At 42.6% G+C, this 21,752-nt stretch overlaps 1 protein-coding gene across 3 annotated transcripts in view; it reads right to left on the bottom strand.

Moving 5' to 3' along the window:
* Positions 1–21,752, bottom strand: part of aven (apoptosis and caspase activation inhibitor) — a 116,666-nt gene that overhangs the window by 26,319 nt on the left and 68,595 nt on the right. For all 3 annotated transcript variants that reach the window (XM_033026934.1, XM_033026933.1, XM_033026932.1), the window contains exons 3-5: positions 9,052–9,122; positions 4,380–4,475; positions 429–747 (exon numbers count right to left, since the gene is read on the bottom strand). In XM_033026934.1, the coding sequence (XP_032882825.1) occupies positions 429–747; positions 4,380–4,475; positions 9,052–9,122 (486 nt within the window). The remainder of the gene's footprint in view (positions 1–428; positions 748–4,379; positions 4,476–9,051; positions 9,123–21,752) is intronic.

The following is a 21,752-nucleotide window of genomic DNA, read 5'->3' as shown; positions in this document are numbered from 1 at the left end:
TTCCTTCTCTCCAGAGATGCTGCCTGTCCCGCTGAGTCAATCCAGCTTTTTGTGTCTATCTTTGGTTTAAATCATAATCTGTGGTTCCTTCCTACACTACCAGAAATAACTACTCTCATTTACAATTATTCACTCACACATGAGGATGTGATTATTAAATTATGACTTATGATTAAGAGTTTTCTTGCTCTTTTTATCCCAAACACCAAATTAAATATAACATTGTTCATTAAGTCCAACAATGTGCATCCTAGATTTATCATTGGCAGCTTCCAATTGTTTTTTGTAACTTATCATTTTCACAAGTGTGCTGAATTATTACTAGTGTGTATTCAAACTGAAGAAATGAATGCAATATTACTAAACATTCAAAATCGGTATTCCTAGCATTTGAAAAATAAAATGTGCTTTTAATGACAGTGGCTCACCAATTGAAATATCAACATTTTCAGGATCATCTTCTGTGTCCTGAGTTCCTTTTAAGGAAACATCATTCTTGCTGACAGGTGTTTCTAAGTGAAGTAAAAATTCCAGCTCCTCATCCAGATGGTCTGCTGGTTCCTGCGATTCAGATGCAGGAGCAGTATGTTCAGATTCCAGTGTTGTAGAGTTGAGTATGATGTTGACCGGAATGGTTTCCACATTTGTTGGGGAAGCTTTAGTGTGTGCTCTAAATTGGCCAAATTTGCTTTTGCCATCGTCCATACTCTTCAATCTGATCTGTGGTAGCTCTGCAGGTGGATTTACCTAAATGTGAAGGAAACACAAAACGCAAAGTTGACAAATTCAACATTGGGAACTATTGAAATTACAATTCTTCTGTTTTATGTGGCTTGTCACATAAGTGCCTCTTCAGTTACGGAGAAGTTACTTAAGAAATAGAATTTAAAAAACCAAAGGGTGGTAATTAAAATATTTTCAGGTTTCAGAGCAAAGAGTTAGACAATCTGGATCGGAGATACCCTGTTACCATGAAAAGCATAGGAGAACATTACTGAGCCTCTGGCCACAGACATCTAATCCTCTTTAGATGTGGAAACAGTGGAAATTAATTGTAAAACTGACAAGGTTGTAAGACAAGGTAAATTCAACAATCACTGGGCAATCATCCTATTACCAATGCTGGGTAACTCTGACATTAATATGAAACATGGATTCATAAATGAAAAACAGCATGCAAAATGTTAAAATAAATTTTGATTGTCAAAAAACAAAATCCTGAGAATTATGTTTAGTATTAATGAGGCAATACTTCATTTAGATTCCTCATAGAACACAAAGGATTAAGAGGAGCACAACTGTTTAAAATTATAAAGAGTTGTATGCCTGAGAATGCAGATTTTATAGTCATTGACAGCACAGAACTGCAGTATTTAGTGCTGCAGAATAATTAAACGAGACTGGGGTTCAATCTTAACTTTGGGTGCATTTTGTAAAGTGTGCATGTTCTCCATAGTGATCTCTCGGGTGTTCTTCCACAGAGTCATACAGCACGGAAACAGACTCTTCAGCCCAACTCATCCATGCCAGTCAAAATGCCTCATCTAATCTAGTCTAATTTTGGCCCATATCCCTCTAAACCTTTCCCATCCATGTACGTGTCCAAGGGTCTTTTAAATGCCATTATAGTTTCTGCCTCAACTACCTTCTCTGGCAGCTCATTCCATCTACCCACCACTCCATGAGTGTAAAAGTTGCCCCTCTCACTTTAAGCCTGTTCTTCCAAGAAGCAAATTCAGTACCCAGTTAACTAGCTCTCCCTGGATCCCATGCGATCTAACCTTCCAGAGTGGCCTACCATGAGGAATCTGATCAAAAGCCTTGCTGAAGTCCATAAAGACAACGTCTACAGTCTCGTCAACCTTTTACGTTACCTCTTCAAAAAATGGAATCGATTTTGTAAGACACCATTTTCCATGTACAAAATCATGCTGACTTTCCCTAATCAGCCCGTCTCCAAATGCATATATAGCTTCTTCTTCTTGCGTATGGTGTACACAGCCTAAAGTTGTCGGACAACTTGATCTATTTGATCTTATTTGATTGTGCACGCCAGGTTGATTGCATTCGTTGAAACAGGGCGGACCATGTGAAGGTTGCAATCTCCCACCCCCATATATAGCTTATCCCTCAGAATCCCCTCCAGTAAATTGCCTATCACAGTTATTAGGCTCACTAGTCTATACTTCCCAGGTTTTTCCTTCCTGCCCTTCTTAAATAGGGGCACAACATTAGCCACCTTCTAGTCATCCAGCACCTCACTCATGTCTAACGATGATTCATAGATCTCAGCCTGGGCTCTTGCAATTTCTTCTCTAACTCCCACAGCGTCCTCGGATATATCTGATCAGGCCCGAGAGATTTATCTATCTTTATATGCCCTAGGACATTCAGTACATCCTCGATCATAATACGATCTGTCCTCAAGACATCTCCATTAACTGTCCCAAGTTCCCTGGCCTTCATGATCTTCTCCATGGTAAAAACAGCGAAATACTCATTGAGGACATTTGCCCAACTCCACACATAAATGACTGCCTTGGTTTCTGAGGGTCCTATTCTCTCTCTAGTTACCCTCTTCTTTTTTAATGTACATAAAATCTCTTGGATTCTCCATAATTTTATCTGCCAGCTATCCCCTGCCCCACATGCCAAAGACATATTATTTGGCGAGATAACAGGTTACTGTAACTGCCCATGATATAGACAGGATTAATGCAAATGGATGCTTGATGGCGGGGAGGGGTGCAGTGGTCTGCAAATCTTGTTTCCATGCTGTATTAATCAGAAAATGGCTTGAGTGTGGAAGAGAAATTACACTGCCAGAAAGGTTGGTGGAAGCATGCTCAAGAGTACATTTCATTCAGAATCAATACTTTAAGGGGGAAACGGAAAGATTATGGAAAACAAAAAGAGAACTTGATAATACTACCAGTGTATGAGATCATTTTATTCATTGCCTTCAATTATTTGAATTGCCGGTCTTAAAACCAGAATCACCATAGTAATACCCCATTCACCTTCACTCATCCTGAACCAAATGATCCTAAAACAAATAATTCAACCAACTTATCCAAAGAAGCAGCATTAAGATTTTGGGTTGATTACGATTTATCAGAACTGGTGAAAATTAGAAATGGAACAGTGAAGGGTCAGATATAACAAAAGGGAAGGTTTGTGATAAGATAGTGACCAGAAGCGATTGAAAGTCTCAAATCTACACCATACGCGTTAATCACAAACTGGTTTTCTCTACTCTTGGGATGGGTGGTTGCTTAGTGGAACACCTTCATGCAATATGCAAAGGTTACCCTAACTTTCCAATTGCTAATGCTTTAATTCTCTGAAAACAAGGAACTGTAGATGCTGGTTTATAAAAAAAGATGCAAAGTCTGAAGCAACTCAGCGGGAAAGACAGCATCTCTGGAGAATATGGATAGGTGACGTTTCGGTCAGGACCCTTATTCAGACTTCCTTCTCTAGCCCACTCTGCCTCTGGCCTCTTTCCCTCTTCCAACAAAGCTTAATGTTATCTTGAGGAAAATAATCTCATTAAATACAAAATAATAATCAAAATAAACCAAATGAGACCCATTGCATTTTGGAACTCAAATCAAATTTGACAATTTCGGATTAATATTGCACCTTGTTCCAATATTCAGTTTATTTTTTCTCTCTTTCTCCTGTTTTTTATGTCAGATTTCATTTGTTATCTTCCGTTTACACCTCATTGTGCCACATGTTTACCATTCATTTACAATCAGCACTAGCACCACCAGTCAGTCTGCATCTCTTCAGCTCCACTCTAAAACACCCTTTGCTCTCTTTCCCCTTATTTGCAACTTAAAACAATCTGAAACACTCATTCTGTTTCTCTTTCCACAGTTATTGCGCACTATTTTCAGCGCCAGTATTGTGTTTCAGTACTCTGTAACGTTTTAAACTGGGAGAAAACCACAGCATTTAAACATAAAATTCTTCTCCTTTTGAATTCATGGTCCCAAAGACCATTTGAATTCTAGTGCTGACTTTTATCTTGCTGGTGAAAGAGAATGGCTGTAAGGATACCAATGCCCTTAATGCATCTCCTAGCAACTGGCTTAAATATGTGAAAGCCAAGAGCTAGAAATAGATTGTACCATAGTCTTCTTCAGAAAACATGTGTTAAAAGGTACCAATAGAACAAATTAAGTTCATAATATACACCCGTATCAATAAAGAGTAAGGAAAAAACAACGCTATTAACTGTTTTCGATAAGTACACCTTCCAAATCAACTTTGAAAATAAACTACTGGCAGAAATGTTTGAAATCTGCCAAAAGTAAATATGTTCCACAAACATTTCTGTATTGTGTGAATACTTAGTAAATTAATCCTACCTGTACCAACTCAGCTTCCACATTCAGTTGAAGGTGAAGTGGCAGTTGCTGAAGAGTCTGGGCCAGAGACTGGCAATCTACAAACAGTGGTGACATCTGAAATACAGAAACAACATATAATGCATAATTAAACAAACAGGGAATAAATAGGAATTACAATATTTGAACAGAAATTCAGCAGTTCAAGATGAAGTTTAATGGCCCGAATCTGAAGAATTTGATAGTACAGCACAAGGAAATTTCCATTGCATTCAAACCATGTTCGAGCTGCCCTGGGTTCATTTGAAGGGACAAAATGGGACTATTTTAAATTCCGTGTAGAGGGAGCTGGACTCGGTACCAAAAGAGTTGGCACTGCCTATGTACTTCTTCACTTTAGCTCCTGTACACATGCAACACTGACCTCCCATCTACCTCATTAGTGACCTTTGAATTATCTTTAATCAGACTTTATCGGACTTCAATGTTATATCTTTGCACTAAATGTAGTACCCTTTATCTCTGCACTCTGGATGGCTTGATTGTATTCATGTATAGTCTTATCTTTGACTGGATAGCACACAAAAAGCTTTTTCACTGTACCTCGGTACATGTGACAATAATAAACTAAACTAAATAACACTACACGTCAGACACAATAAGGTGGATGAGGACTGAGCAAAAGAGAAAGAGAGAGAACAGAGGGTCAGCTGGGGAGAAGGAGTAAAAGGTGACATTAAATCAAAGAGAGAGAGAGAAAGATTAATGTACCTAAACTGCACTGTTTCTAAACTGGGGGAGTATAGAAGGGGCTTCAAGCAGTTATGTAATTTTTGCTGTCCCTAGTTCAAGTGTGTTTGATGGGACATTGTAAAGGGGAATCTGTTCTGCATTTAGTTGAATCCAGTACCAACTTAGTAATGTTGAATGAGACCGTTCAGAGGGTGCTGTAATCTATATACAAGCTGCATATGTCTGCATATGTAGAGTTGCTGCCTTACAGCACCAGAGACCTGGGTTCAATCCTGACTATAGGTGCTGTCAGTATGAAGTGTGTACATTCTCCCTGTGACCTTGTGGGCTTTCTCTGGGTGCTCTGGTTTCCTCCCACACTCAAAAGGCGTACAGGTTTGTACATTAATTGGCTTCGGTAAAGATTGTAAATTGTCCTTATTGTGCAGGATATTGCTAGTGTACAGGGATCCCTGGTCGGCGTGGTTCGAAGGGCCTGTTTCCACGTTGTATTTCTAAAACTAAAACTGAATCTGTCTTTCTGCCACATTTAAACAACTGGCACATTTAAATTATTCAGGATCAGACTCAACGTTACAGAGCCAGTGAATGGCAACAGTGAGTATCGCACATTGACTGAATCCTGGTGATCAGGGGCTGCACTCAGAACGCAACATCTAAATATAATCATCTCGTTGTTTGCAAACACAAACAAGGTATGCAGTAGTTAAGGAATTATTAGAGAGCAAGCATGTGAATGGCAAACACAGTCAAGCTTGAACCCAACACAAAGGGACACAGATTGCTGGAGTAACTCAGCAGGTTATGCAGCATCTCTAGAGATAGGTGATGTTTCAAGTCTGAAGATGGGCTCCAACCCAAAATGTTCTCCAGAGATGCTGCCTGACGAGCTGAGTTACTCCAGCATTTTGTGTCATTTTGTGTAAACCAGCGTCTGCAGTTCATTGTTTCTACATTTGAACCCAACATTATCTGGTTTGACACAAATCTGATAAAAGATATAAAAACTGCTGCTGAAAATGAAATCAATGTCTCCCAATCTATCACCTTAACCCTGCAGTTACTTGCCTCCACTATTACCGCACCTCTCAAACTCAGGATCTCTGTCACCAAGAGGGACAAGCTTTCCAAGGACGTGAATAACACCGTCACGTTCACGTTCTCCTCCGAGCCACACACTACCCACACTTGGAAACATTTTGCTGCCCCTTCATTGATGCTGGGTCCAAGTGCTGGGGTTTGCCACCCGAGAACACTACAAGTTCCTTCGGCTGAAGAACTGTAGCGTTCAAGAATGTGGATCAGCACCATTTTCTCAAGGATAGTTCGGGATGGGTAATAAATTTGAACCTTGCTAGTAACGCCCACAAACTGAAAGTTGTGCTCAAACAAAATCCCAGTATGAGTCATTAAACTTCATGAAAAGCAGAAACAAACTGGACAGGTGGACAGGATGGAAAATGATGATTGATGAGTCATCCAATTATAGAATTTATTTCCCTAACGACCTTCCTTTTCCTACAAGTACCTTAATTGTTCTGTTCAAGAATAAATCATGACATTTTCTGAATTTCAGTGACTAATTATTTCTGCTTTAATGGTTGCGACTGCCCATGGGAATAAAAGGACACAGTGCTGACTGAGGTAGCTCAGCAGGTCAGGCAGCATCTCTGGAGAAAATGATAGGCGAGAATTTTGGTCAGAACTCATTTATGTTCTCCAGACTTATGTTCTCCAGCCTGATCAGCTGAGTTACTTCGGCACTTTGTGTGCTTTTGTGCAAACCAGCATCTGCAGTTCCTTGTTTCTCAATTTTGCCCATTGGAAAACACTGGTTTAAATCGTGGTGAAAGCAGAAATGAAATAGGTGATCAAAGGGAAAAGATAATAAGTACAGGAATGAGCTAGAGAGTAAGACTGGGAAGATTAAAGCCAGCATACATTCATTGGGCTAAATGACTTCTTTCCAGGTTACCCAAAATCTCAGACATTAATATTCAAAGACTAAAAATTAAATTAGATAACCCAATTCATTACATTAGTTTTAAACTACACATATAAAACATCAATATCTATATGCCCCAACATTTACCCCGCTTTAAACAGACTGGAGCATAATGCTCATCTACAGTGCGGTACCGTGGCACAGCGGTAAAGTTGCTGCCTTACAGCACCAGAGACCCAGGTTCGATCCTGACTACGGACGCTGTCTGTATGAAGTATGTACGTTTTCCCTGTGACTGCGTGGGTTTTCTCTGGGTGTTCCGGTTTCCTCCCACACTCCAAAGATGTACAGGCTTGTAGGTTAATTGACTTCGGTAAAAAAAACTGTAAATGGTTCCTAGTTTGTAGGACAGAGCTATTGTTCGCTGGTCGGTGTGTACGGTGGGCTGAAGGGCCTGTTTCCACGCTGTATCTCTAAACTAAACTAAAACATTACTACTAGCCTCTCCGCATGCACATCATCAAATTATTTTTCTATATCCCTGGATAAAGTCTACCAAATTACAAATAACTATATCCTGCCCATCATAAAATAAACAAATTATTGTCAATACTTAATTTGCCTGAATAAATTATTAATATATTTTTGCTCTGCGATTTATTTTAATTAAATAATGCATTTATGATATCTTGTTTTAGAATAAATAGCAATTTGTTTCGTGATTTTTTTAAATAACTTGATAATGGAGGCAGGTCATATCACAAGACATGACAGGAAATTGTCTGAATTCTTAATTTGTTCTCAAAACTCAAATACCAAGGAAGTCAGGCAATCAAACAAGAGCATCATAAGTTACCCATGGACCTCGCTGCGTACTCTCCTCTCTCCTTTACTCTCCTCTCTTCTTTACTCTCTCTACACCAACGACTGCACCTCCACAGACTCCTCTGTCAAGCTTCTCAAGTTTGCGGACGACACAACCCTGATTGGACTGATCCACGATGGGGAGGAATCTGCCTACAGACTGGAAATGACACAACTGATGTCCTGGTGCCTTCGTAACAACCTGGAGCTCAATGCTCTTGAGGCAGTGGAATTGATAGTAGATTGTACCAAAACAAAAATTGATGATAGGACTACAGCAAATCAATTGCCAGGCTTACAAAGATATATTAGTGAACTGCGGGAAAAATGCAAGTATTTTCTCACTTGACAGATAATCTTTCGGGACAATGAATGAAGACACATGTTTAGCGAATAAGTCATCGAACGAACAAGAAAAGTAAATGCCTGCAACAATTACCCAAGGAATCCCTGGATTTCTCGGATTAATGTGATGAATTTAATGCCATTAAATTCTCCTCTAAAAGAGGAATAACATTCTCTAATGTTCTTGGTATTGACCTATAGGTTATTTTCACGATATATCAGAGCTACGGAACATTTCTGACAACATACTTTTCCAAGTAGCTCTTTGACAAGTTTATTAATAATCAGCTGTTGTCGGCTAAAATTTAAAAATAGTAATTGCCCAAACCAAGCTTAAATTCTTCGGCATTATAAGAGCTGATAAACCTCCGAGCCATTGCATCACTGACTATGTTGCAAAAATCTACAATGTACTACACTGCAAAACTCAAACAGCATTTTGGTTTTCTATTTTATTGTTGGCTACAATATTTATAAGATTTTTGTGGTTCGCTGTGCTTGTTTATTGCCAAAGCTAGACACAAGATGCTGGAGTGTCTCAGCAGGTCAGGCAGCATTCCTGGAGAACATGGATAGGTGTTTGGGTTACAGCCTGAAACATCGCCTATCCCAGTTCTCCAGAGATGCTGCCTGACCTGCTGAGTTATTTTGTGTCTATCTTTGGTATAAACCAGCATCCTTGTTATTACTTGTATATTACCAGTTGATTTTACAATTTCTGATCACAAAATATCTGAAACATATTGATACTAATGGAAAAACCTTTACTTGTTTGCAAAACCTTACTTGTTTACTTGTAGAAACTTCTATTTCCCACTCCTTTTCTTCAGCAAAACGAAATTGTGCAAATGAATCACCTGTAATAAAGCAGACAGTTTATTTCCTTTGAAGTTTGACAAATTGTGAGTTGCATTTCAATTCATAGAATTGTTATTAAACCAATAATATAGGCTAAAGAGAAATCACATTTCTTATCATTTGACATAAATGGGGAATAGAATCATCGAGCTTTTATTAAATTATAAAATTAGAATCGTGATTTTAAAACAAACCAAGTAAAAGATAATTTTACAAACTTACATAAACCATATTATCCTACAACGTTGAAATGTTACCAACATACTTTCTCCAAAATTATGAGAAAGTATTTGCATTTTGTACAGCAAGTTTCACAGCCACTAAATTACTTTTGAAATTAAATCACTGCCTTAATGTGGTCAACCACATAACAAACTACACTGAACAGCAATGACATAAACAACCGGGTAATCTGTCTATTCGTGTTAGAAAAGCGTTGGCAAAAGGTTCCCTTGGTCTTTTCCAAAGCACCTTGGGACTTTTTAAATATTCACTTAGACTCTCAGATTAAAATCTCATTCAAAATTCAAGACTCTCTGACAATGCAGTACCCTCTCAGAACCACATCTATAGCCAAGATTATGCACTTAAAATCTATCATGTTGGGCTTGAACTCATCAACGCATTCCCCAGCAGAGTTACCAGGTCCACACTGAACCCCCACGTCAAATTCTGGTTTTAAAAGATTCAGCATAATTATTCACTTAGTTTGCCTGACAGTTCTTTTGAAATATAAATAGCAATAATTTTAAATTATCAAGTACAAAACACTCCTCAAACTTAAATGCAGTGGTTATGGCCAGTTCTTACGGTGCGACCTGAAGCAAGATGTCACCCGAGTGAAGTGGTCGTGGTCCAGCACGAGTTCCGCACGATAAAGAGTTCCCACGATAAAGAGTTCCCACGGTACTCGGCATTTCTGTTATTTGTGCGAGTGACTTGTCCGTCTCCCGATCTTTCCCGTTAATCTTGAATGAACATCGTGGACTGTAGTGTTGTTAATCACGTGGCACAAATGATGTTACTTTTTTTCACACACTATATTGGTTTTTTTCACCCGAGCTCTTTAATGAGCTGAAGAATAATCTGTTTTTTTTTAGACAAATGTTGTTTGGTGTGATGCACCTTCTCTCAATATGTGCAAGAAGTCGTCTTTTTATTTTGTCAAATAGGAATAAAGACTGTGTCTCACATTGACCGTGATGATTGTCTTATTTTATTATCTACTGAGAGGTGAAACCTTCAGTCTGAAGAAGGCTCTCGACCCGAAACGCCACCCGTTCCTTCTCTCCAGAGATGCTGCCTGTCCCGCTGAGTTGCTCCAAGCAACTGGTGTCTATCTTCAAAGGACTGACCACCGGGCTGGATGTCGGGGCTGGCGTGTTGCGTTTCACAGACCGAACTGTCCAATTAATAGTAACAGATGGGCACTCCCTCTCAACCACATTCTCTTGCCTTCTCCCCATAATCTCCTGACAGCCGCACTAATCAGGAATGTATCTATCTCTGCCCCCTATTCTTCACCCTTTTGACAGTAGTTTTGTTTTATTGGAGACAGCGGATGCTGGAATACTGAGCAAAACACGAAGTGCTGGAGGAACTCGGTGCATTTGTGTTTAAGAAGGAACTGCAGATGCTGGAAAATCAAAGGTACACAATAATGCTGGAGAAACTCAGCGGGTGCAGCAGCATCTATGGAACGAAGGAAATAGGCAACGTTCCTAGTTAGCCGGCGCCTGAGACTGAGCCAAGCAATGTCCAGACCTGACTTCAACACAAAGTGATGGAGGAACTCAAAGGGTCAGGCTCGTCCAACGCTCTGTGTTTTGCTCGTGATTCCTCCATCTGCATTTCCTCGTGTCTACAGACCAGAGTTGCCACTTGACTCCGAGATGACCATCACAGAGCATACGGAAGATAGACACGAAATGCTGGAGTAACACAGCGGGACGGGCAGCATTTCTGGAGAGAAGGAATGTGTGACGTTTCGGTTAGAGACCCTTCTTCAGAGTCTCGTCCCGAAACGTCACCCATTCCTTTTATCCAGATGCTGCCCGTCCATGATGTTATGTCTGTCTCCAGTATTACTGTGTCTATCATCGGCGCAAACCAACATCTACAGTTCTTTCTGACACATTATGATTAGAGGATACCGTCTCGCCATCACTCGGATTACCCGCTTCATTTCCAAAACGTTGCCACCTCTCTTTACTTTGCTTACTGAAGCCTGATCCTTGTCAGACCCAGTGCTCTATCGCCCAGCCTCTCATCTTTCAATCGGGTTCGGCCAGGAAGGAACTGCAGATGCTGGATTAAAACGAAGATAGACACAACATGTAGCTCAGCGGGACAAGCAGCATATCAGAAGGGTCTCGACCCGAAATGTCACCCATTCCTTCTCCCCAGAGATGCTGCCTGCCGTCGAGTTACTCCAGCATTCTCTTTAAACCGGCATCTGCTGTTCCTTCCGACACATGCACAAGAAATAGGCAACTTTTCGGGCCGAAACGTTGCCTATTTCTTTCGTTCCATAAATGCTGCTGCACCCGCTGAGTTTCTCCAGCATTTGTGTGTGGGGAAGGGGGGGGGGGGGGGGGAGAGATAAGGCAGCCTGAAGAAAGGGTCGCATGTCCATTTCCCTCCGTAGATGCTGCCTGGCCCGCGGAGTTCCTCCAGTCTTAGAAACTGCTTTAGACAAAAAGAGACACAAACTGCTGGAGTAAAATAGCTCAGCAAGTGAGGTACCTGAACACTCAAAAATGAAAAAGAATGAAAATGTGATTATTTCACCTCCCTTCAACTATTTTGTGTTTCAGCATGAGAGGTATTATAACATTAGAGACATTCATCTTGTAGTGATGTGTTAATGAAGAATTGCAGACATCAATCTGATAGTAAAAAATATATTTATTTAACAATGAGGTAAAACAAGCACTGACAATCAAACTGCTCAGTTACTCACCGTTCGCAGGAGTTCCCACGGTACCCGCAAGAGTTATTACGGATATCGCACGGGCCACTGCGTTCATACAATGTTGCAATGCTCACCAAAAAGTGCTCAAGGCACTCTTGGAGAAATTAAAAAATGTTTGAATTTTCTCCCGACCTTACCAAGTCACACGACTACCTGCCGTTAGCGCCACGGAGGTCCTCGGTGGTCCACGAATGCCGTACTGCTATCGCAGAAGGTTCCCACGATGTTAAATCTTGTTAAGTCTTGCTTCAGGTCGCACAGTGAGAAAGCCCTTTTAGCGTTGAAACGTTCAGAATCACCATTAACTAAATGGCAATCCTAGTTTTCATCTGTATTTACAAGGACAGTTTGCTCCGATTTAAAATGCAAAGTTCACACAGTTATCAGTTTACATCGAGCTGCTTGTGATCAGCACTTCAGTTCTTAACTTTTAAGAATGACATTAAAATTTACGACCTATCTAAGTATTGGAATTATAAAATACTGTGGGCATGAACATCACTTAAGAGAATTAAAGTAACAATAGCTCTTAAATTATATTCTTAATAGGAATGTAGATTTAAAAGAATGTATAATTGTAAGTTTCTCCCACTTCATGCGGTTTCACGAACACACAGAGCACGGGGAATAGAAGCAGGCGTGTGAAGGCACAAGAGTGCAGATGTTGGAATCTTGAGCAAAAGACAAAGTGCTGGAGGAACTCAGCGGGTCAGGCAGCATCTGTGGAAGGAATGGACAGATGACGTTTTGGGATGGCATTCTTCTTTGGACTTCAGACGCAGGGGTAGGTTGCTCATATTTGATGCCTTAAGCTGCTCCACCATTCAATAAAATTGTGACTGACCTTTTACCTCTGTACCATTTTCCTGTCCTCCAACATTCCTTGTTTCCATTTTGTCCAAAACAGGCCAATGCTTATCTTGAATATAGTCGGCAACTGAGCCTCCACAGCCTCACTGCACAGACAATTTCAAAGATTCACCCCCACCCTCTTGTGAAGAAATTCCTTTTCCCCCTTACTGAATGGTGAACCCATTACTTTCAGACTGAACACTGGTTCCAGACACACCAGCCAAAGAAAACATCATCTCTCCCTTTACCTTGTCAAGCAGCAAGACAATTTCACGTTTCAATGAGATTGCCTTTCACTTCTCTAAATCAGAGTGACTTGCCTAGTCTGCTACACTCTCCCCCTCCACATCTCAGAGAACAATCTGGAGCACTTTCATGCCACTCAATTGCAAATACCCTTTAAAGAATTCTTTAAATTCTATTCCAAATGCTTTTTGTTCCACAGGATCAGGGTCATGAGATCCTGATCACTGAAGCTTACGACACCATAGACTGATGGCATTACATTCACTCGCACAGCTAGTGTTTGGCATAGCTTTAATCCGATTCTCAGGGATCAGCTTCTATGCCCCAGCTTTCGGGATTTATACCACTAAGTCTAGCTCTTCTATCTAGGAAGCAGCTGTGCAGGTCTGTGATCAACTGGTTCAACAACTAGACAGCCAGGCAACGAGAGCCAGCATTTAAATGCCAAAAGCTGGCCCATCAGATATCAGTATCCATGGATGCAACCAACAACAACAGAAAATACACTCTGTTTTTAACAGCACACGGTTTGAAAATTCAAAAGCGAGTATTTTACATCTGTGCACTTTCACAAAGGTGAATTTTCTCTTTGCTGCCCAGAGCTCTAAGCGTAAATCAAGTTGAGTTTATTGTCATATGCACAAACCCAACGAGGTACAATGAAAATCTTGCTTGCATTAAAGCCACTTGGACTTAGACAACACAAAAAAAAAAAAATAATAAATCAATTCTACAAGAGTGAAAATAAAAGAAAACACAGGCTGGAATAATTCAGCGGGTTGAACAGCATCTCTGGAAGATGTGGAAAGGTGATGTTTCAGATCTTTCCATAAAACAATTGAGCAAAAAACCAAGACATTGTTTTTTAACGCAAAAATATACAATCGGTCCGTGGTGGTACAAGAGATGATCAAATTGCTGTGGTAGTTTGAGGATTGTGCAGGACGGTTCAAGAACCTGATAGTTGTAGGAAAGCAGCTGTTCCTGAACCTGCTGGTGTGGGACTTCAATCCTCTCTACCTCATGCCTGATGGTAGCAGCCAGAAGGCATAATTAGATAATAGACAATAGACAATAGGTGCAGGAGTAGGCCTATCGGCCCTTCGAGCCAGCACCGCCATTCAATGTGATCATGGCTGATCATCCCCAATCAGTACCCCGTTCCTGCCTTCTCCCCATATCACTGACTCCGTTATCTTTAAGAGCCCTATCTAGCTCTCTCTTGAAAGCATCCAGAGAACCCGCCTCCACCACCCTCTGAGGCAATGCCTGGATGGTGGTGATCCTTAATGATAGATGCAACCTTCTGAAGCAGCGCCTCGTGTAGGTGTAGTTGATGACAGAGAGGGCCGTGCGCGTGAGAGACTGGGCTGTGTCCTCCACTCTCTACAGTCGCTTGTATTCCTGTGCTTTGCAATTGCCATATGATACAACCGGTAAGGCCACTTTCCACAATGTTTCTGTAGAAGTTTGTTATAGTATTCCATGCAATACGGTTCTCTCTTAAGCTTTGAAGAAAGTAGGGGCTCTGGTGTGCCTCCTTTGTGATTACATCCATGTGGCTGGCACAGGACTGGTCGTTTGGGATATTAACGCCCAGGAATTTGAAGCTGCTGATTTCTCCACCACAAACCCACCAATGAAAACTGGCTCGTAGTTTCTAGACTTCCACTTTCCAAAGGCAATGATTATTCTTTGGTTTTACTTTACTTTAGATTTGGCGGAAACAGGCTGTTCGGCTCACTGAGTCCACTCCGACCAACGGTCACGCCGTATACTAGCTCTATCCTACACAATAGGGGCTATCGACATTTTTTTAATCAAAGCCAATGAACCTACAAACCTGCACTTCTTTGGAGTGTGGGAGTGTGGGAGGAAACCGGAGCACACAGGGTCGCAAGGAGAACATGCAAACTCTGTACAGACAGCACGCAAGGCAGCAACTCTACCACTGTGCTGCTGTGCCATCAACAGCATCATTTTGTTGATGATGTGAGAGTTTTTTGTTGCGGCACCGCTAAACCAGATGTTCTATCTCTCTCCGACACACCAACTCCTCTCCACCCATGATTCTGTCAACCACGGTGGTGTTTGGCCGCCAATTTATAGAAGGCATGGAGCTGTGTTTAGCCACATAATCATGGGTGTAAAGGTGTAGAGCAGGGGACTGTTGGCAGTTTTGAGGTGCACTGTATTGATGTTCAGTGAGGAGGACATGTTGTTAACAATCCCCACTGATTGAGCTCTGCTGATGAGGAAGTCAAGGATCCATTTGCAAAGGGAGGAACATGGGCCCAGATCTTGGAGCTTTGTGTTGAGTTTGCAGGAAATGATAGTGTTGAACTCAGGGCTGGCATCCTTGAACAGCAGGTTGATGTATATCTTCCTGTTGTCCAGATGCTCCAGAGCAGAGTAAGATAGCATCAGCAGTTCATCCATTGTGGTGAAAGGCAAATTGAAGTCAGGACATTCCAAGGAAGGAAGTCACAGTGCTGGAGTAACTCAGCGAATCAGGCCGCATCTCTGGAGAACATGAATAGGTGGCATTTTGGGTCGGCACTCTTCTTCTGACTGAGATCACAACAGCCAAACATAGAAAATAGGTGCAGGAGTAGGCCATTTGGCCCTTCAAGCCTGCACCGCCATTCAATATGATCATGGCTGATCATCCAACTCAGTATCCTGTACCTGCTTTCTCTCCATACCCCCTGATCCCCTTAGCCACAAGGGCCACATCTAACTGCCTCTTAAATATAGCCAATGAACTGGCCTCAACTACATTCTGTGGCAGAGAATTCCAGAGATTCACCACTCTCTGTGTAAAAAAATGTTTTTCTCATCTCAGTCCTAAAAGATTTCCCCTTTATCCTTAAACTGTGACCCCTTGTTCTGGACTTCCCCAACATCGGGAACAATCTTCCTGCATCTAGCCTGTCCAACCACTTAAGAATTTTGTAAGTTTCTATAAAATCCCCCCTCAATCTTTTAAATTCTAGAAAGGTTTGAATTTAGAAATTTGAATTCTAAAATTCAAAGAAAGGTCCTCACCCAAAACATCACCTATCCATGTTCTCGAGAGATGCTGTCTGACCCGCTGAGTTACTCCAGCACTTTGTGTCCTTTTGTGTAAACCAGCATCTGTGGTTCCTTGTTTCTATATTCTGGGGCATTGAAGACCAGATCATTAGAAGTATTTAAGGTGGAGATAGATATTTGGAAGATCAAGGAATTGAGTGTGAAGGGGAACTGGCATAGAAGGGTTGTCGAGGGCAGCATAGATCAGCTTGGTGAATGGTGATTGTGATGAGGAGGGATTGCTGAGCATGCTGGGGGCCTGCTCCTGCCTTTTTGTGACTGGAAGGTCGGAAACAAAGGGGAGGATGGTGAGAGATAGGAAGGAAATTGGAATAGTGCACACACTGTAGATAATGATGTTTAGTTCAGTTTAGAGATATAGCATGGAAACAGGCCCTTCAGCCCGCTGAGTCCATGTTGACCAACGATCACCCATTCATACTAGTTCTATGTTATCCCGCTTCTGCATCCACTCCCTATGCACTAGGGACAATTTAGAGAGGACCAATTAACCTACAAACCCGCACGCCTTCTGAAAGTGAGAGGAAACCGGAGCACCCTGAGGAAATCCACACAGTCACGGGGGAGAATGTGCAAACTTTGCATAGACAGTACCCAAGATCAGGATCAACCCCTGGTCTCTGGGGCTGTGAGGCAGCAGCTCTACCAGCTGTACCACTGTGCCACCCGAAATGGGTACATGCCTCACAAGTTTCACCTCCATACCACTATGTCTTTCATTTTAAACTTTAAATGGATAAGGTACAGAGATTCTACAATGACTTTAATCAAACCACTATTATGAAATTATTTAAGGACCATTTCTTCCTGAGAGATGGGAAGGACTTTGACCCTCCACTAAGTATGCTCCACACATAGGAAGTCTGTCACTGCCGGCTGGCTATCGGCTGTGCCATATAGTGCGTGCACAATTGAGAATAGAAGCTGAAGAGAGAAAGAGAGAGAGAAAGAGAAAGAGAGAGAGAAAGAGAGAGAGAAAGAGAGTGAGAGTGGGAAGGAGATAGAGAGAGAGAGAGAGAGAGAGAGAGAGAGAGAGAGAGAGAGAGAGAGAGAGAGAGAGAGAGAGAGAGGAGAGGGAGGGAGGGAGGGAGGAGGAGGGAGGGAGGGAGCGAGGCGAGGAGGAGGCGAGACGCACGAGAGGGAGAGGAGAGGAGAGATGGGACGGAGGAGGCGACGGGAGGGTTGTTTCCAGGGAGGGAGGAGGGAGGAGGGAGGGAGGAGGAGGGAGGGAGGGAGGGAGGGAGGGAGGGAGGGAGGGGGGGGGGGAGGGAGGGGGGGAGGGGGAGGGGGGGAGGGGGGGAGAGGGGGAGAGAGGGGGAGAGGGAGGGAGGGTGAGAGAGAGGAGGAGAGAGAGAGGGAGAGAGAGAGGTTAAGAGAGGTAGAGAGAGAGGGGGAGAGAGAGAGAGAGGGAGAGGGAGAGGGAGAGGGAGAGAGAGAGAGAGGGTTGAGAGAGAGAGAGAGAGAGAGAGAGAGAGAGAGGGAGAGAGAGAGAGAGAGAGATTTCTCATATTTATATACAGGTCTCCAATAGACAATAGGTGCAGGAGGCCATTCGGCCCCTCGAGCTAGCACCGCCATTCAATGTGATCATGGCTGATCATCCTCAATCAGTACCCCGTTCCTGCCTTCTCCCATATCCCCTGACTCCGCTATCTCCACTCGTCCTCTGTCGTTCCAGAGAAAATAATCCAAATTTGTTCAAACTCTCCTTACAGCTAATGCTCTCTAATCCAGGCAATATCCTGGTGAACCTCTTCTGAACCCTCTCCAAAGCCTCCACATCCTTCCTGCAAAGCTACGACCAGAACTGTACACAATACTTGTGGCCTGATCAAAAAAATGTTTTTAAAGCTGCAATATGATGCAGTGTTTTTTCCCATGAATGCATAGCAAACATCTATATATAATACAAAAAACAGAGTTAATCAAAATGTACATGGATAAAGCATTGAGAAAGTGCACGCTAACAGAACACTGAACCACCTTCAGATTCCAAATGGAACAAAAGTGCTTTCAGAAGGCAATTCCTTTAATAATTCCTGCTGCTTTGTTCAATCCATTCATTTAAGGAGTTTCACAAACACTTGCAGCACACAGGACATAACTATTTAACTTTGCCAGATTTTAATGGAGCAGATCTCATTAGTCAAGCCAAGTCAAGCAACACATAGGGCCTTAGTGAATTATGGTACCAAAGGTTCATCGTCTTAACCATGGGAATGAAGGTTTGTGATAAAAACCAACAGAGAAGATGAATTACATTGAAATGAGATACAGAATTAAATAAAGAACAAGAAAGAAAGACGCAGAAAAAAATAAAGAAAATAATTTCCAATGTTTTATTTCCTACTGCTGGCACACCAACCATTGTTCCTTCTCCACTCCCTTTACCCACTCCAATCTCACCCCCTCCGAACACACAGCCATCCGCTCACTCAACAACAATCCAAATGTTGTTATCAAACTTGCCGACAAAGGAGGTGCCGTTGTAGTCTGGTGGGCCGACCTCTACTGTGTTGAGGCCAGGCGCCAGCTCTCAGACACCTCCTCATACCAATCCCGTGACCAATGACCCCACAGCCAAACATCAGGCCACCATCTCCCAGACTACACTCCCTGTTTCTATCTCCTTCCCCAAATCCACAAACAGGACTGCCCTGGCAGACCCAATGTTTCTGCCCCACAGAATTCATCTCCAAATAGTTGATTCCATCTTATCCCTCCCATGCCCAGTCTCTTCCGACCTACATCCAAGACACCTCACATGTCATTTAAGTCTTCAATAACTTTCAATTCCCAGGCTCCCATTGCCTCATCTGTACCATGGGTGTCCAGTCCCTTTACGCCTCCAACCCCACCAAGAAGATCTCAAGGCCCTCCAGTTCTTCCTTGAAGAGAGACCCAGTCAGTTCCCCTCAACTAACACTCTCCTCCCGCTGGGGGAACTTGTCCTTACGCTCAACAACTTCTCCTTTGACTCCTCACTTTCTTCAAGTTTAAGTTGCAGCCGTGGGCACTCGCAAGATCCCCAGCTATGCTTGCCATATTGTTGGTCACGTCAAGCAATCTTTGTCCCAAAGGTACACTGGCACCATCTCTCTACTGCATTGACCACTACATTGGGGCTGCCTCCAGCACCCGTGCAGAACTCGGTGATTTCATTAACTTTACCATTAACTTCCACCCTGCCCTTAAATTCACCTGGACTATCTCTGACACCTCTTGCCCCTTTCTTGATCTCTCTGGTTCCATCACGGGGGACAGACTATCGACTGACATCATCTATAAACCCACTGACTCCCACTGACAACATCTCCTCCAACAGCCTCATGCAAAGGCACTAACCCCTACTCTGACGTATTCATCTAGCTCCCAAGTGGAGGTTTTCCATTCCAGGTCATCTAAGATGTCCGCTTTCTTTAATAAACATGTTGCCCCCTTCCTCCCACCCATCTACTGTTATAGACGAATCCCTCACCCATGTCTCCAGTGTCCAATCGTTCTGCTCTTGCTCTCTCTCACACCAGACAGAACAAGAATAGAGTTCTTGTTGTTGAAGCAATTTGTTATTTTTAAACAGGGAGTGGTGAGTGGCTGGAACATGCTGTCGAGGGACTGGTGGATGCTGATACAACAGTGGCATTTAACAGGCTTCTGGGCAGACATGGAGCTGTGTTTCCACTTTGAAGGAAATTGCCCGACATTCGGGAAATTCTGGTTGTCTTCGGGTAATTTTAGGGAAATTAAATAATTTTGGGAAATTTCTTCATCAGGCCCGCGAAGGGGTCCCATCCGGCCCGTGGGATGATTTGGGGAAAAAAAGTATATTTACGACCATCAGCGCCTGTGCAGGGGGGAAGCCCGTCAGCCACGTCACAATTGAACAGTCTCCCCGCACGGTGTGGAAGCACTGACATGACAGTAGTGGGATATGGATCATTTTCAGGCATCTGGAGATAGTTTAATTTGGCATTGTGGCTGGCACAGATATCATGGGTTGGAGGGCCCCATCCTGTGTACTACTGTTCTATGTAATTAGTCACTCTGAGTGAGATACAGCACAGAAACAAGCCCTCCTGCCCACTGATTCTCAGCACCGAAATACACTATTCCTGCACTAATCGCATTTTATTCTCCTTAACTCATCCAGATTCTATTACTCACCTACACACTAAAGATAATTTATTGGACAATTAACCCGCACACCTTCAGGATGAGGAAACCAGAGCACCTGCAGGAAACCCATGCAGCCACAGGGAGAATGTGCAAACTCCACACAGACAGCATGTGAGGTCAGAATTGAAGCTGCCTCTCTGTGGCGCTATACTGAAGTGGCTCTTCCAGCGGTATTACTGCGGCAGTCCTGACTTTTTGTGGCGAATATAATCGGTAATTAATACGAAAAATTTTCAACCTCATGTAAACCATAAAAATGGTAATTATTCAGCAAGCAGCAAATCACAATATTGAGTGATCTATTTGTTGCCTCAAGCTAATTGACGTTAGAAATTAATAACGCAAGCACCATTAAACTCGGTTTAATTTTGACAGCAAATTGCACGAAAATGTTTTGGAAAGGAAAAAAGCATTGTAATTTAATTGTTAGCACACAAAGACACATCTCATACTTTGTTTACTCAAACATTTTAAGAAACGCTCCTAATGTACATCTATAAAGCAGCTTAAGTTCTCTTTAGAAATTAACATTAAGCAATTAGTCATAGTAGATACAAAATGCTGGAGTGACTCAACGGGACAGGCAGCATCTCTGGAGAGAAGGAATGGGTGACGTTTCGGGTCAAGACCCTTCTAAGGGTTACTCCAGCATTTTGTGTCTACCTTCAATTTAAACCAGCATCTGCAGTTCTTTCCTAAGCAATTAGTCATGGTGTCAAACAGCACAGGAACAGGCCCATCAGCCCAACTTGCCCGTGCCGACCAGGATGCCCCATCTACACCATTCTCATCTACCTGCAATTAGCCAATATCCCTCTACACATTAGATACTGGAGAGAAACATTTGCTTAGATAACCTATAGAATGACCATCAAGGTTTCAAGGTTAGTTTATTGTCACATGTACCAAGTATGGTACGGTGAAATTTGAGTTACCATACAGCCATACTAAGTGAAAAGCATAAAAGTTAACATAAACATCCACCACAGTGGATTCCACATTCCTCACTGTGATGGAAGGCAATAAAGTTCAATCTTCTTCCTCTTGTTCTCCCGCGGTCGGGGCAGTCAAATCATCCGCAGTCGGGGCCCGCAGCCGACGATCGAAGCCCCCGTCAGGGTGATCAAAACTCCCGCGTCGGGGCGGTTGAAACTCCCGAGTCGGCCTCTTCTTACCAGAGACTGTGGGCTTCACGATGTTAAAGTCCACAGGCCCCGCGGTTGGAGCTTCGATCACCGGCAAAGGGATCGCAAGCTCCGCGATGTTAAAGTCCCGCAGACGGGTC

Source organism: Amblyraja radiata, chromosome 9 (assembly GCF_010909765.2).
Source record: "Amblyraja radiata isolate CabotCenter1 chromosome 9, sAmbRad1.1.pri, whole genome shotgun sequence".
Taxonomy (NCBI): Eukaryota; Metazoa; Chordata; class Chondrichthyes; order Rajiformes; family Rajidae; genus Amblyraja; species Amblyraja radiata.
Note: the sequence above shows the minus strand (reverse complement) of the source record. Positions and strands in the feature narration are given on the sequence as shown.